This window comes from Cherax quadricarinatus, chromosome 65 (assembly GCF_038502225.1).
Source record: "Cherax quadricarinatus isolate ZL_2023a chromosome 65, ASM3850222v1, whole genome shotgun sequence".
Taxonomy (NCBI): Eukaryota; Metazoa; Arthropoda; class Malacostraca; order Decapoda; family Parastacidae; genus Cherax; species Cherax quadricarinatus.
Window position 1 is genome coordinate 3,089,076 of NC_091356.1, and position 13,921 is coordinate 3,102,996.

Here is a 13,921-nt window from a genome sequence, read left to right on the forward strand (position 1 = left end):
AATGTTATAACATACCCAGGGCGACAGGAGCAGACGACCCTCCCTAAAGAATCATTGCAGACGTGGTGGCAGCCGCCGTTCCTTACACTGCAAAGTTCCTCACCTGTTTAATACAGATGCAATGTTACCCATAGGTGTAAAGTTATCACAGGTGCAATGTTACCCATAGGTGTAAAGTCATCAGTTATCTATGATGTGCTTGGTTACATTCTATATATACCAATATTTACATAGCATGTACAACCTTCAAATGCACTATTATTAATATTAGTAGTAGTAGTAGTAATAGTAACAGTAGTAGTAATAGTAGTAGTAATAGTAGTAGTAATAGTAGTAGTAATAGTAGTAATAGTAGTAATAGTAGTAACAGTAGTAGTAATAGTAGTAGTAACAGCAGTAGTAATAGTAGTAGTAACAGTAGTAGTAATAGTAGTAGTAATAGTAGTAACAGCAGTAGTAATAGTAGTAGTAATAGTAGTAGTAATAGTAGTAGTAATAGTAGTAGTAATAGTAGTTGTAATAGTAGTAGTATAGTAGTAGTAGTAGTAGTAACAGTAGTAGTATTAGTAGTAGTAGTAGTAACAGTAGTAGTATTAGTAGTAGTAGTAGTAACAGTAGTAGTAGTAGTATAGTAGTAGTAGTAACAGTAGTAGTAGTAGTAATAGTAGTAATGGTAGTAATAGTAATAGTAGTAGTAATAGTAATTAATATTTTGTATGTAAACCATACATTGTAAGCTTTGCAAGGAAATAAACATTTATTATATATTATTAAACCATACCCCCGGCCGGGATTGAACCCGCGGTCATAGAGTCTCAAAACTCCAGTAGTAATATGATGTAGAACCGCTGCCGGGAAGCAGAAAATAATCTTGTGTGATCCGAAGGGGAGAGTAGCTCCAATTCCTTGGATCGAGAGTTCTTCACTGTCATACAGACATCCCCTTGAAAGTCTAATCTAGAGATTTTTCGATTTTTTGTCCTACTTTTAAATCTCTTTCAGGCTCTTTATCCACTTGATTTGTAGATTATAAACATGTCAATCATTGATTAGTAGATCATAAACTTGTTGGTAATATAAACCATTGATAATCAAAAGAAGAAGCTACGTGTTCCCTAGTTACTACAGTGTTGATGGTGAAATCTTCCTGCTACACTGTGTGTGTGTTAGTGACTCCAGACACAAGTGGTGGTGCAGGTGAACTCACCTATGCAGGTGCGTCCATCGGACAGGAGGCGGTGACCACGACTACAGCCACACTGATATGATCCCTCTGTGTTGACACACTCGTGGGAACACCCACCATTGTGGTAGTCACACTCGTCCACGTCTGTGGGTGTAACATGGTCTTCATCACAAATGAACTGGAGAGGACACAGAATAACGTTTCAGTCTGTTCTGGGTCAGTATCAAGTCACGATAATGATACAGGACAAATGGAAGCGTCTAATTTCATCTTTGATTTAGGGGTTAGTTGAATTAAATAGAGAAGAAATGTCGACAGGGCTCGTCTTTACTGTTTCCTTCCCTGGGACTTTTATTCCACCGATGTGGCCCCCACTGAAGTGTTTCTCTGTAGGGTTTCCTTGCACCCTCATCTACCAGGCAGCTAATCTGACGATGGTTCGGGATGGGTGTCTCAGCCTCTAGGACTCAAAATCTCCTTTACCCTCTTTTTTTTGGGACAAACCTTACTATTCCTTTTATCCATCCCAGATATATACACCCTCCTAGCCATTCCATTTTGTTCCATCCTCTTAAATATCCAAACTACCTCAATAACCACTCCTCAACCCTATAAATAATATTTTTTGGAACTCCCACATTGACTTCTAACCTCTAAGCTCTGAATTCTCTGCAGATATTCATACCACACATTGGTCTCAAACACATCTCCACTGCCTACAGCCTCCTCTTTGCTGCAGTATTCAAAATACATGCCTCGCACCCATACAACAGTGTTGATACCACTATACTCTTCTACAGTCCTCTTTGTTGCCTCCATAAAGTTTTGTCTCCACAGATGCCTCGGTGCACCACTCACGTTATTTTTTTTTTTATCAGTTTTATGGTTCGCTCATCTTTCATAGACCCCTCCATCGATAAATTCATTCTTAAAATCTTGAACATATTTACTTCCCCCATATTCCCTCCCTCCAATCTGATATCCAGTCTTTCATTGCCTAGTATTTTTTTGTTATTCTCGTCACCTTGCTCTTTCCTATATTCAGTTTTAATTTCCTTCTTTTACATACCCTCTGGGGTTTCTCGTGAGTGGCTGATGAACCAACAATTAGTACAACAGTGAGGTCCCGACTGCTGGTTCACTGGTCGGGAGGGCAGTCTTTATGAGCGTGTGACATGTCCAATAAATTGTAATATACTCTTCGCATGTTACACACTAACAAACTGCGGTCATAACTCTGTATATATCTCATGTACTTATACTCTTCTTTAAAAAAAGTCATACCTACTGTGCCCTCTACAACAGTTTCTCTTACTTAAGCGGTTAGGTTCTCCCCAACAATTAATTTCTCACTTGGCTCAAAACTTCCCAAACATTTGCTCAACACCTCATAAAATCTCTCTTTCTCTCTCTCACTTACACTCTTCTCTTTCCCAGGTGCATAAAACACTATAGCCCACTTCTCACATTCACCCTTGTTCTAATCCATTATATATATATATATATATATATATATATATATGTATATATATATATATATATATATATATATATATATATATATATATATATGTATATATATATATATATATATATATATATATATATATATATATATATGTATATATATATATATATATATATGTATATATATATATATATATATATATATATATATATATATATATATAAATTTAAACACTCATTCTCCCCCTCTTCTCCTTCCATAGTTGATTAATGTTATTGCTTCTCCCTTAGCGCTAGCTGTCTCAGTTACATCTGATTCTCCTACCCTCTTTAGCTTTCTTTCACAATCAATTCTTTCTTCTCGTCTGTACAACATCCACGTACATTCAACTCCTACTTCAAAATTTCCTTCATTTTTATTATAATAATTGATACCAGAGAAGGGGTTACCAGCCCTTGTTCCCAGCTGACTCACATGTGTCTTAATCAACACCTCATGTGTGAAGCCAAGAGAGAAATTTACCCATGTTACTGCTTAAAAGAGCCGTTTTCTGCGAAAGAATTTCTCGAGAAAACCATGCAGTCTCAAAGGTAAACTTAAGCTTGACCTGTAACAGAATGAAATAGAAGCAACAGCTGTTTCCTAGTAAGTTAGGAACGGTTGTCAGGCACGATCCAGTAACTGGAAAACCAGCAATAGCTGGAACATTAAAACCAGAAACAAATTCAGACACACTCATTTCAACAGTGGCAGTTGTCAGAAAGGACCCCAGTGGAATTAAAGGACCCCAAATGGAAATAAGTCACTGACTTTTTTGGGTTATCCCAGGTTCTCTACACATATACTGCTATGTATGATAATCTATGTAACTGTATTTGTGTATACCTGAATAAACTTACTAGATATTAACTAGTAGCTACAGCAGTAGCAGCAGCAACAGCACGGCAGGAAAAATACACCTACCATGACACGAGCGGTTGTCAGACATGAGTCTGTATCCAGGACTGCAACAGCACATGTAAGCACCGTGGGTATTCTTGCAGTTCTGATCACAGCCGCCGTTGTTCTGACGACACTCGTCCACGTCTGTCAACACGAGGAATGACACATTATTGAACTTGTCTGAGCACTCGGGAGTCAGGAATAAACACGAAAATTCTTTGCTCCATACAGTTCACACAAATGTTTAAATGAACTTACAAGAGCATCAGTGTAAGCTCTCCACTCTGATTCTGGAGTTTATTTTATTTACATCTGAGTGGAGGTATTGAACCACTCTCCAACCTACACTGGCACCACCAGGAATCTGCGTTACATTTCAACGTTTCCTGGTTATGTGCAATTACCAGACGTATTACGACATGAAATTTTCATGTGATGTGTGAGGTTAGATAATAATATCTTTACTTACTACAAGTACATGTACATGGTATACGATGTGAATATCAAAATGGTATACAATACTGACAGGAATAAAGTTGCCTATGTGTCTTATCTACCAACTTGTCGGTATTGTATACCATTTTGATATTCACTCTGTCAGACACTGCAACACAATGGCATCTTGATACAAAAGAGAAAACACCTTGGACAACTTTTTCAAGTGAGAATGGTTTGATCTCAGAGGAACGTGATCTCTCAGTGGCTACATTCTCACTACTACTACTCTGCACCTCTCCTTCCCACAGTATTTAAGTCTCAACACTGTCGCTTGATCTTCAGACAGTTCCAAACTTTGGAACAGAACTTCTCCAGGCTGAGGGACTGACAACCTCAAATCTACGACTTCAAGGGTGATGGACTGATTACATCGTCTTCACATCTCCACTTTCTGTACTCGACTGAAGAAGCCTACTGTGTAGGCGAAACGTTTCGGAATAAAGTTGCCTAAATGTTGCCTTTTTGTCTTACCTACCAACATGGTATACGATATATTTTATTTACATGTAACCAAACTTAAATTGTAAGTTCACAGAAACAGTCAGAAGCACAGAATGGCGTCTGCTTAGAGCTTCTATCATGAACGTAATAATAATAATAATAATAATAATAATAATAATAATAATAATGTTGAAGACAGAGTAATAAAAACAATATGGTAGATGGAGGATAGGTTGCAGTGGATAAGATAAGATAAGATAAGATAAGATTTCGTTCGGATTTTTTACCCCGGAGGGTTAGCCACCCAGGATAACCCAAGAAAGTCAGTGCGTCATCGAGGACTGTCTAACTTATTTCCATTGGGGTCCTTAATCTTGTCCCCCAGGATGCGACCCACACCAGCCGACTAACACCCAGGTACCTATTTGCTGCTAGGTGAACAGGACAACAGGTGTAAGGAAACGTGTCGAATGTTTCCACCCGCCGGGAATCGAACCCGAGCCCTCCGTGTGTGAAGCGGGAGCTTTAGCCACCAGGCCACCGGGCCACCGAAGTTAACATGACGACGACGACGACGACGACGATGATGATGATTTAAGTAAAATTCGTCAGGAAACAGGACAAGTGTTTCTTGATGCGGGTCGTAGCCATATGATGACCAGCCACTGGTACTCTTGGTCATCTGACCGAGGCCTTCCGCTGGCTTATCCACCCACCTCTTTATAAGTTAATTTTTAGTGCATTATGATGGTGGTGGTGGTGTTTTGTGTGTCAGGAAACAGAACAAACGAGTGTCACTAGACAAGGGTCTTTGTACAATGGTGGTGGTGATGTTTCGTCCGTCGGGGAAACTAAACAAGAATCTTCTGTCACATGTCTGTATCAAATTTTTAATTCACCAGGAGACAAGAGTTGATGTTGGTGCTAGTGAGGATAGGAATAAGACAGGTAAACATGCACCAACAGGGAATACAGTCACAGAAACCCAAGGCAAACGGAAACCAAGCCTGTGCACATACTTGGTATCTGCAGGCATGGGAAATCTGGAAAAACAGATGGGACGTGCAACTATGACCACCCTAGAAAATGCCGTGCCCATATGACAACAGGAAAATGCAAACTCCCTTCCTGTAAGCTTTTTCACCCTGAAATGTGTCCCTCTTCAGTACAGGAAAGATTGTGCTATAACTTAAATTGCCAGGCACACCATCTAAAGGGGACAAAAAGATACAAAACATCCAGGCCATGGGAAAACCGGGGTAGCCACAGCCACTCAAAAGGGAGAGGTTTTTTAGTGCCAGGAAGGAAAAAAAACTGGCAGGAAATGGCGGAAATCGTACACCAAATCCAGTCATTCCTGTAGTGGAACCACAGTCGATGGCCTCCACTCCAAACCAACAGATACAGATACTAATGCCGGAAAAAAAATCCCCCCCCAGTACCAACAATACCACCAGTCCGATGACATTCCTCTTTGAAAATGTACAGGGTCTAAAGCCAGCAACAAACAGCAAAATACCTTTCATCCGTGGACTGCTTGCAGAGGCAAATGCAATGTTCGCGGCTTTCACAGAGACCCACATAAAGGATCACTTGGACAACGAAATATGGATCCCAGGTTACAACCTATACAGATGCGACAGAATGAACAGGCAGAAGGGGGGGGGGGTTGGCCTGTACATCGCAGAGTCACTTGTTTGCACAGAACTGCTTAATGCCTCAAATGATGTAGTGGAAGTTTTAGCAGTAAAGATCGAGAACCAAAACCTAGTCATTGTGGTAGTCTACAAGCAGGGCCGGATTAAGAAGTCTCCGGGCCCTAGGCTATTCAGATTGGCGGGGCCCCTTTGAGTTACGGGTAAGCGAAGCGACCCCTTCCAGCTTGGGGGTGGGGGGGGGTCGGTGTGAGCCTGTTTAAGGTCTAATTAAATACATTCTGGCTATTTAGATTAAATTTAATAGGGAAAGTACATCAAGACAACCGAAACCATTTACCAACAGCCATTATAACTATCTTGTTAAATTATGCATTTTAAAGAGAATAAACTCAAGACTATATATAGCATAGTATTACTAGATTAGGCTATTAAAGTAGTGACATCATGTACCTATTATATTCAGCATAACCACTACAGCACTATTATTCCCTTTATAAATCACTGACCATTATTGTTATCATTGCATCATGCATAAGACTATCAAATCATATAAACTCAAGAAAGTAAAGAGTTGTTTATATTCACAGGCACTTCTTAAATAAACTTTTTTCTGGATTTCATATTGGCAAAATCATCAATTATATTCTGAAAATCAATATTTCTTTTTAGATCAGACTCAATGGTCAACAAGGCTAGGTTACACAATTTGTCTTGGCTCATTGTTGAACGGAGCTGGTTTTTCACTCTTTTCAAAACAGAAAATGAACGTTCTCCTTCACAGTTAGTAGCTGGAAGTGTTAGGTAAAGGCGATACACTATGTCAACATTAGGGAAGGTTTCTGAGATACCTGCATTTCTTAAATGTTTCAAAGCAGCTGAGGGCGCACATTTTTCAGGTGGAGCTTTAATCTGATTCATATACCCAGATAAATGAACTATTTCTTCAACAAATGTGTCCTGAACATCTGCTGAAAGGTGTTGTTGCAACTTTAATGCAGCTTCTCTCAATTCTGCATCTGGCATAGTAGTAATTTTGAACAGAAATCCAAACTTGTCATTGAGATTCTGGTAGATTTCTTTTCTTTTCACCAATTCTGTAATCAGTGAATCCAGAATGACGAAGTATGTAGCTGTCTTACATTTCTGCCTTGGTAGCAACACAATTTCATTGTCTGGCTCTTCAAAATTGCGTTTCCTCTTCCTTGACCGCTGATGATCAGCCCGGTAACTGTAGTCTTTCACCAGCAGTTTAGCTTTCTCTTCAAACATTTCAAAAGCTTTACCATTGCGAAGTGAGCTTACAAATTCCACTAAGCCTGCATAGAGGTTAGCACAAGTAGCCATTTCAATTTCAATTTTCTGAAGTGTCTTGTTCATGGCATTTAACCGTTCCAGTATACAGTCCCAAAGCACACAGAGTAAGGCCAATTCAAAATCTTCCAATTTTGATGCTAAGCTGGCTGCTTCGCTTCTTGTAGTTGCTGTCTGGTCTTCATCCTCTGCTATTTGAAACAAAGCAGAACGTATTTCAGCAAAGCTGTCTTTCGAAGCATGTGTTGCATCATGCTGCGCTGACCACCTTGTTGTTGATAATGATTTGATGATATCTCCATGAATGGTTGACTTGAGTATACTCCACCGATGCGTTGAAGCAGAGAAAAAGAAAAAATTAAAGAGTGCTTGTAAAAGTCCAAAAAATGAAACTGCAGCGACACAACACTCAGCAGCACATGACCCAACAAGATTAAGAGAATGTGCTGAGCAGGGCACATATTCAGCAAGTGGGTTGATTTGCTTGATACGGGCTTGCAATCCATTATATTTACCCGACATGTTACTTGCATTGTCGTAGCTCTGGCCACGGCAATCCATAATAGAGAGATCATGTTCAAGCAGAGTATCCAGTACTATATTCATTATTGGTTCTCCATCATGGCCTGAAAGAGGAATGAATTTTATAAAGCGCTCTACAGGCATACCACTGGAGTCGACAAAGCGAACAATGAATGTCAATTGATCTGTATGTGAAATATCTGGTGTTGAATCTACACTTAATGCAAAGTATTTTGCAGTTTTCACAGCTGCTATGATGTTATTGAGGACCTTCTTAGTCATCAGTTCAATAAATTCATTGCATATAGTAGGTGACATGTAAGATACAGTGCCTCTTCCTGCATTCCCAAGGCGTGACACATGATTTGCTAAGAATGGATCGAATTGTGCTAACAGTTCTATGATCCCTAGGAAATTGCCATTGTTTTCCGAACCAAAAACCTCATTTTCTCCACGGAAAGCAAGTCCTCTTAGAGCTAAGAAATTTACAACAGCAACAACTCATTCTAGAACTTTTCTCCAATAAGTGCGCTCTTTTTCAGTTTGATTTTCCAAATGAGAATCCAATAAGCCTTTTTTCTGTGCACGAAATACACTGGCTAAAATGCAGCTCCTGTGAGTGGTGCTGTTTTCATGTTCCTCGAAACGCTTGGAATTTTTCCAGTCATTGAACCCCTGTGTGAAGGTATTTTCTTTGGTAGAAAATAGCTTGCATGCTGAACAGTACACTTTTCCTGAGCTTTCAGAGTATACCATCCATGATCTTTTCACAGTTTCTGAATTTGCAAGCTTCCTATAAAACACAGATGACTTCAAACAACGACGACTTCCATCATCATAAATCCTTGCTGATCTCCTAAAGTCAATGTTCAGAGTTTGACTGAAGTTTTCTTCAATGAAAGCATCACGTAGAGAATCTGGGATTACATTTGGCCATGAGGCAGGATCTTTTAAGACAAATCCTGTGGATGAAATGTCCGTTGAGACATTGAGAGGAGACACAAAAGAAGTAGATGCTGGCTGAGAAATAATGGAGGGAGGGCTTCCTGTATGATCTGACGTATCTGCAGATTTAACTGTACTGGTAACATCAGAAACTGTTTTCGTGAGCATGTCTGTGATCTTTCTGCAGCTTCCTACATCTTTCTTTTTCTGTTCTTCTTCTTGAATTTTCTTCTTTCTTTTCTGTGACCCACTCGCACAAAAACGTCCAACATCACGTTCACGAGATGCCATAATGAGGATGTATCACTGTCTGTAATCATGCAAATACAAATTTTTCATTATCAATTATTAATTTTTTAATTATTAATTTTTTTTTCTGTCAATTGGGGGGATATGGCCCTTGTAGCCCCCTTTCCTCTGGCTGCGCATCTAAAAATTCAAAACGTTACCAGAAAGGAGTCATATACAGAACTTTTACCATAGATTAGGTTAGTGATTTAGGCTACGAATATTTTACTAATTCATCCTCCTTGATCTCCAATTTACTTAAACATAAATCATACCGAGTCCAAGAACAATGCACAATGTTATTTATATTACCATTTTCATAACTAAACTAATCATTATGTTTTGCATGATATATGGCCTGCCACCATAGATAAGGACATGAGAATTAAAGAATGCAGGGACAATTTTCAGTTTCACCCAACCAACGATTTTCTGATGTGGCTTATGTGTTTCTGGGGAAATATGTAGTAAATTAACTGATGTTCTACATCACTTCCGTCGCAACTTGAAAACTAAGCATTTGCGACGGAAGTGATGTAGAACATCAATCAATTGAGATCTGTTATTGAAATGATAAAGACTTAAAGACAGGACAAAGTGCTTTTAAAACCTACAAACGGATGTCAGTTTGCGTTTTTAGGTTTTTCTTTATATTATTTTTACCAAAAATGCGTCTTTACTGGTCCATGCGTCTTTACTGGTCAAGTAACCCTATCAGGTACCTCCCTTAACATTTAGAGGCGAAAACAAACATTTATCCATACACATCAATGTCTATCAACAACACTTCAGTTAATTTGTCACAGTACAAGTCTAGATAACGTGTAATTACTACAGAAAATTGGAGAGGAATCTCCCATACTCATCCATTAGCAGGAAAACACAGCTGTTCCGATGTAAACAAAGGCGTGTTGAGTGTTGCCATCTATGGTTAGGTTTATTTATTTTTATTTTATTTTATTTCATTATTTATTTTTGTTTTGATTAATTTTTAAAAATCAATTTTACTCTCCAAACACTTGAACTTTTTAGGTAGGGACCCCTTTGCACTTGCACCATGTGCGCAGTCTTGGATGAGCCCCTGAACCCCTTGGACCGTGGGCCCCCAAATGCGCAGGGCCCTAGGCAAATGCCTAGTTTGCCTATGCGGTAATCCAGCCCTGTCTACAAGCCTCCAGATACAACGTCCCAGCAATTCCAGGAACAGGTGTTAAAAATTGACCACTGTCTAGAAAATCTGCCAACTCCTGCACCCAACATCTTGCTCCTGGGGGATTTCAACTTAAGGCATCTAAAATGGAGGAATATAGCAAATAATGTTGTTGCAGTAATAACACCAGGAGGCAGCTCGGAGGAGAACTCACACACACACGGGCTTTTAAATCTCTGCACAAAATTCAATTTAAACCAGCAAATAATAGAGCCTGCTAGACTGGAGAATACACTAGACCTCATCTTCACTAACAATGATGATCTGATACGAAATGTCACCATATCAAAAACAATATACTCAGATCACAACATAATTGAGGTTCAGACATGTATGCGCGGAGCCCCAGACCGACATAATGAGATTAGTCACGAGGAAGCATTCACCAAATTCAACTTCAATAACAAAAACATAAAGTGGGACCAAGTAAACCAAGTCCTAACCGATATAAGCTGGGAAGATAGACTAAGCAACACAGACCCCAACTTAGGCCTAGAACAGATTAACTCGGTGGCACTCGATGTATGCACAAGGCTTATTCCTCTAAGAAAAAGGAGGAGTAGATGTAAAATAGAAAGAGACAGGCGCTCCCTTTACAGGCAACGGAAAAGAATAACAGAGCGGCTAAAAGAGGCCAATATATCTGAAATGCGTAGGGAGTCGCTGGTCAGAGAAATAGCAAGCATCGAACTTAAGCAAAAGGAATCTTATAGGAGTCAGGAATCGCGGAAAGAACTAAAAGCCATAAATGAAATCGAAAGAAACCCAAAGTATTTCTTTTCTTATGCCAAATCAAAGTCGAGAACAACGTCCAGTATTGGGCCCCTACTTAAACAAGATGGGTCCTACACAGATGACAGCAAGGAAATGAGTGAACTACTCAAGTCCCAATATGACTCAGTTTTTAGCAAGCCGCTAACCAGACTGAGAGTCGAAGATCAAAATGAATTTTTTATGAGAGAGCCACAGAATTTGGTTAACACAAGCCTATCTGATGTTATCCTGACGCCAAATAACTTCGAACAGGCGATAAATGACATGCCCATACCCTCTGCCCCATGGCCAGACTCATGGAACTCCGTGCTCATCAAGAACTGCAAGAAGCCCCTATCACAAGCTTTTACCATCCTATGGAGAGGGAGCATGGACACGGGGGTCGTCCCACAGTTACTAAAAACAACAGACATAGCCCCACTCCACAAAGGGGGCAGTAAAGGAATAGCAAAGAACTACAGACCAATAGCACTAGCATCCCATATCATAAAAATCTTTGAAAGGGTCCTAAGAAGCAAGATCGCCACCCATCTAGAAACCCATCAATTACACAACCCAGGGCAACATGGGTTTAGAACAGGTCGCTCCTGTCTGTCTCAACTATTGGATCACTACGACAAGGTCCTAGATGCACTAGAAGACAAAAAGAATGCAGATGTAATATATACAGACTTTGCAAAAGCCTTCGACAAGTGTGAGCATGGCGTGATATGGCACAAAATGCGTGCTAAAGGAATAACAGGGAAAGTTGGCAGATGGATCTATAATTTCCTCACAAACAGAACACAGAGTAGTAGTCAACAGAGTAAAGTCCAAGGCAGCTACGGTGAAAAGCTCTGTTCCACAAGGCACAGTACTCGCTCCCATCTTGTTCCTCATCCTCATATCTGACATAGACAAGGATGTCAGCCACAGCACCGTGTCTTCCTTTGCAGATGACACCTGAATCTGCATGACAGTGTCTTCCATTGCAGACACTGCAAGGCTCCAGGCGGACATCAACCAAATCTTTCAGTGGGCTGCAGAAAACAATATGAAGTTCAACGATGAGAAATTTCAATTACTCAGATATGGTAAACACGAGGAAATTAAATCTTCATCAGAGTACAAAACAAATTCTGGCCACAAAATAGAGCGAAACACCAACGTCAAAGACCTGGGAGTGATCATGTCGGAGGATCTCACCTTCAAGGACCATAACATTGTATCAATCGCAGCTGCTAGAAAATTGACAGGATGGATAATGAAAACCTTCAGAACTAGGGATGCCAAGCCCATGATGACACTCTTCAGGTCACTTGTTCTATCTAGGCTGGAATATTGCTGCACACTAACAGCACCTTTCAAGGCAGGCGAAATTGCTGACCTAGAAAATGTACAGAGAACCTTCACGGCGCGCATAACGGAGATAAGACACCTCAATTACTGGGAGCGCTTGAGGTTCCCGAACCTGTATTCCCTGGAACGCAGGCGGGAGAGATACATGATTATATACACCTGGAAAATCCTAGAGGGACTAGTACCGAACTTGCACACGAAAATCACTCACAACGAAAGCAAAAGACTTGGCAGACGATGCAACATCCTCCCAATGAAAAGCAGGGGTGTCACTAGCACGTTAAGAGACCATACAATAAGTGTCAGGGGCCCGAGACTGTTCAACTGCCTCCCAGCATACATAAGGGGGATTACCAATAGACCCCTGGCAGTCTTCAAGCAGTCTTCGTTTTACGATGGATTCGATTAAGTTGGGATGCTAACATAAACCTTTAACAAATAATAAACATAACTGGATGCGTTGCGTCTGACAATGTACGAAAGAAATCAGATAACGTTCAAATCTTAGCGTTATTATCCGTGATGAGATAATGGGCTGTGGTATGAGGGCCAATGTTTACATATCTCTGACCACTGGAGGAAAGGGAGGAAACTAAGTGACCCATTGTAAATCAGGACTGGAGCTGGGGAGGAGGTGTGTTCTCATGGCCTGAGAGACACTATGACTAACACCAGAGGGGTCAAGGTATCAATTATGAGCGGGCAAGAGGCAAATAAAGGTTGGGTGTGCGACCATGAAGGGGACGAGGCAGGTAAGAACAGTCATAAAGGGTTATCATGGTACCATCAGCGCCGCCCTGCCTGAAGGTGGTGTATCAGCCATAATGCATCACCTGAGACACACACACAGTCACACATAATCTCAGTCACATACACACACAGCTGTGAAGTGGCCCCTGCACACATTTACCTCAATACGCACACGCACTCAAACAGAACCAACAACTGGCCAAATGTCAATCGACAAGTGTCTTTGACAACTAGTAACTACTACAGACTTTACTATAGGGAAATAAGACGAGAAGAAATAGGATCTACATGATGCTCCAGTTACAGGCAAGGTAAAACTAGCAGGTGATGCTGGGAAACATTAAGGGAGTCCATCCATGTCAGACGCATGAGAGAGAGAGAGAGAGAGAGAGAGAGAGAGAGAGAGAGAGAGAGAGAGAGAGAAAGTAAGTTTATTCAGGTATACTCAAATACAGTTACATAGAATTATCATACATAGCAGCATATGTGTAGAGAACCTGGGATAACCCAAAAAAGTCAGACAGAGTGACTTATTTCCAATGGGGTCCTTTTACCTTATTATTATAATATAAAGGTTATAATATTTTCTT

At 40.3% G+C, this 13,921-nt stretch overlaps 1 protein-coding gene across 1 annotated transcript in view; it reads right to left on the reverse strand.

The window, feature by feature from the left end:
• Positions 1-13,921, reverse strand: part of LOC128700581 (multiple epidermal growth factor-like domains protein 6) — a gene marked incomplete at its 3' end in the record, with an annotated part of 145,689 nt that overhangs the window by 15,159 nt on the left and 116,609 nt on the right. The window contains 3 exon segments of the mRNA XM_070098865.1: positions 16-103; positions 1,208-1,330; positions 3,618-3,740. Coding sequence (XP_069954966.1) covers positions 16-103; positions 1,208-1,330; positions 3,618-3,740 — 334 coding nt within the window.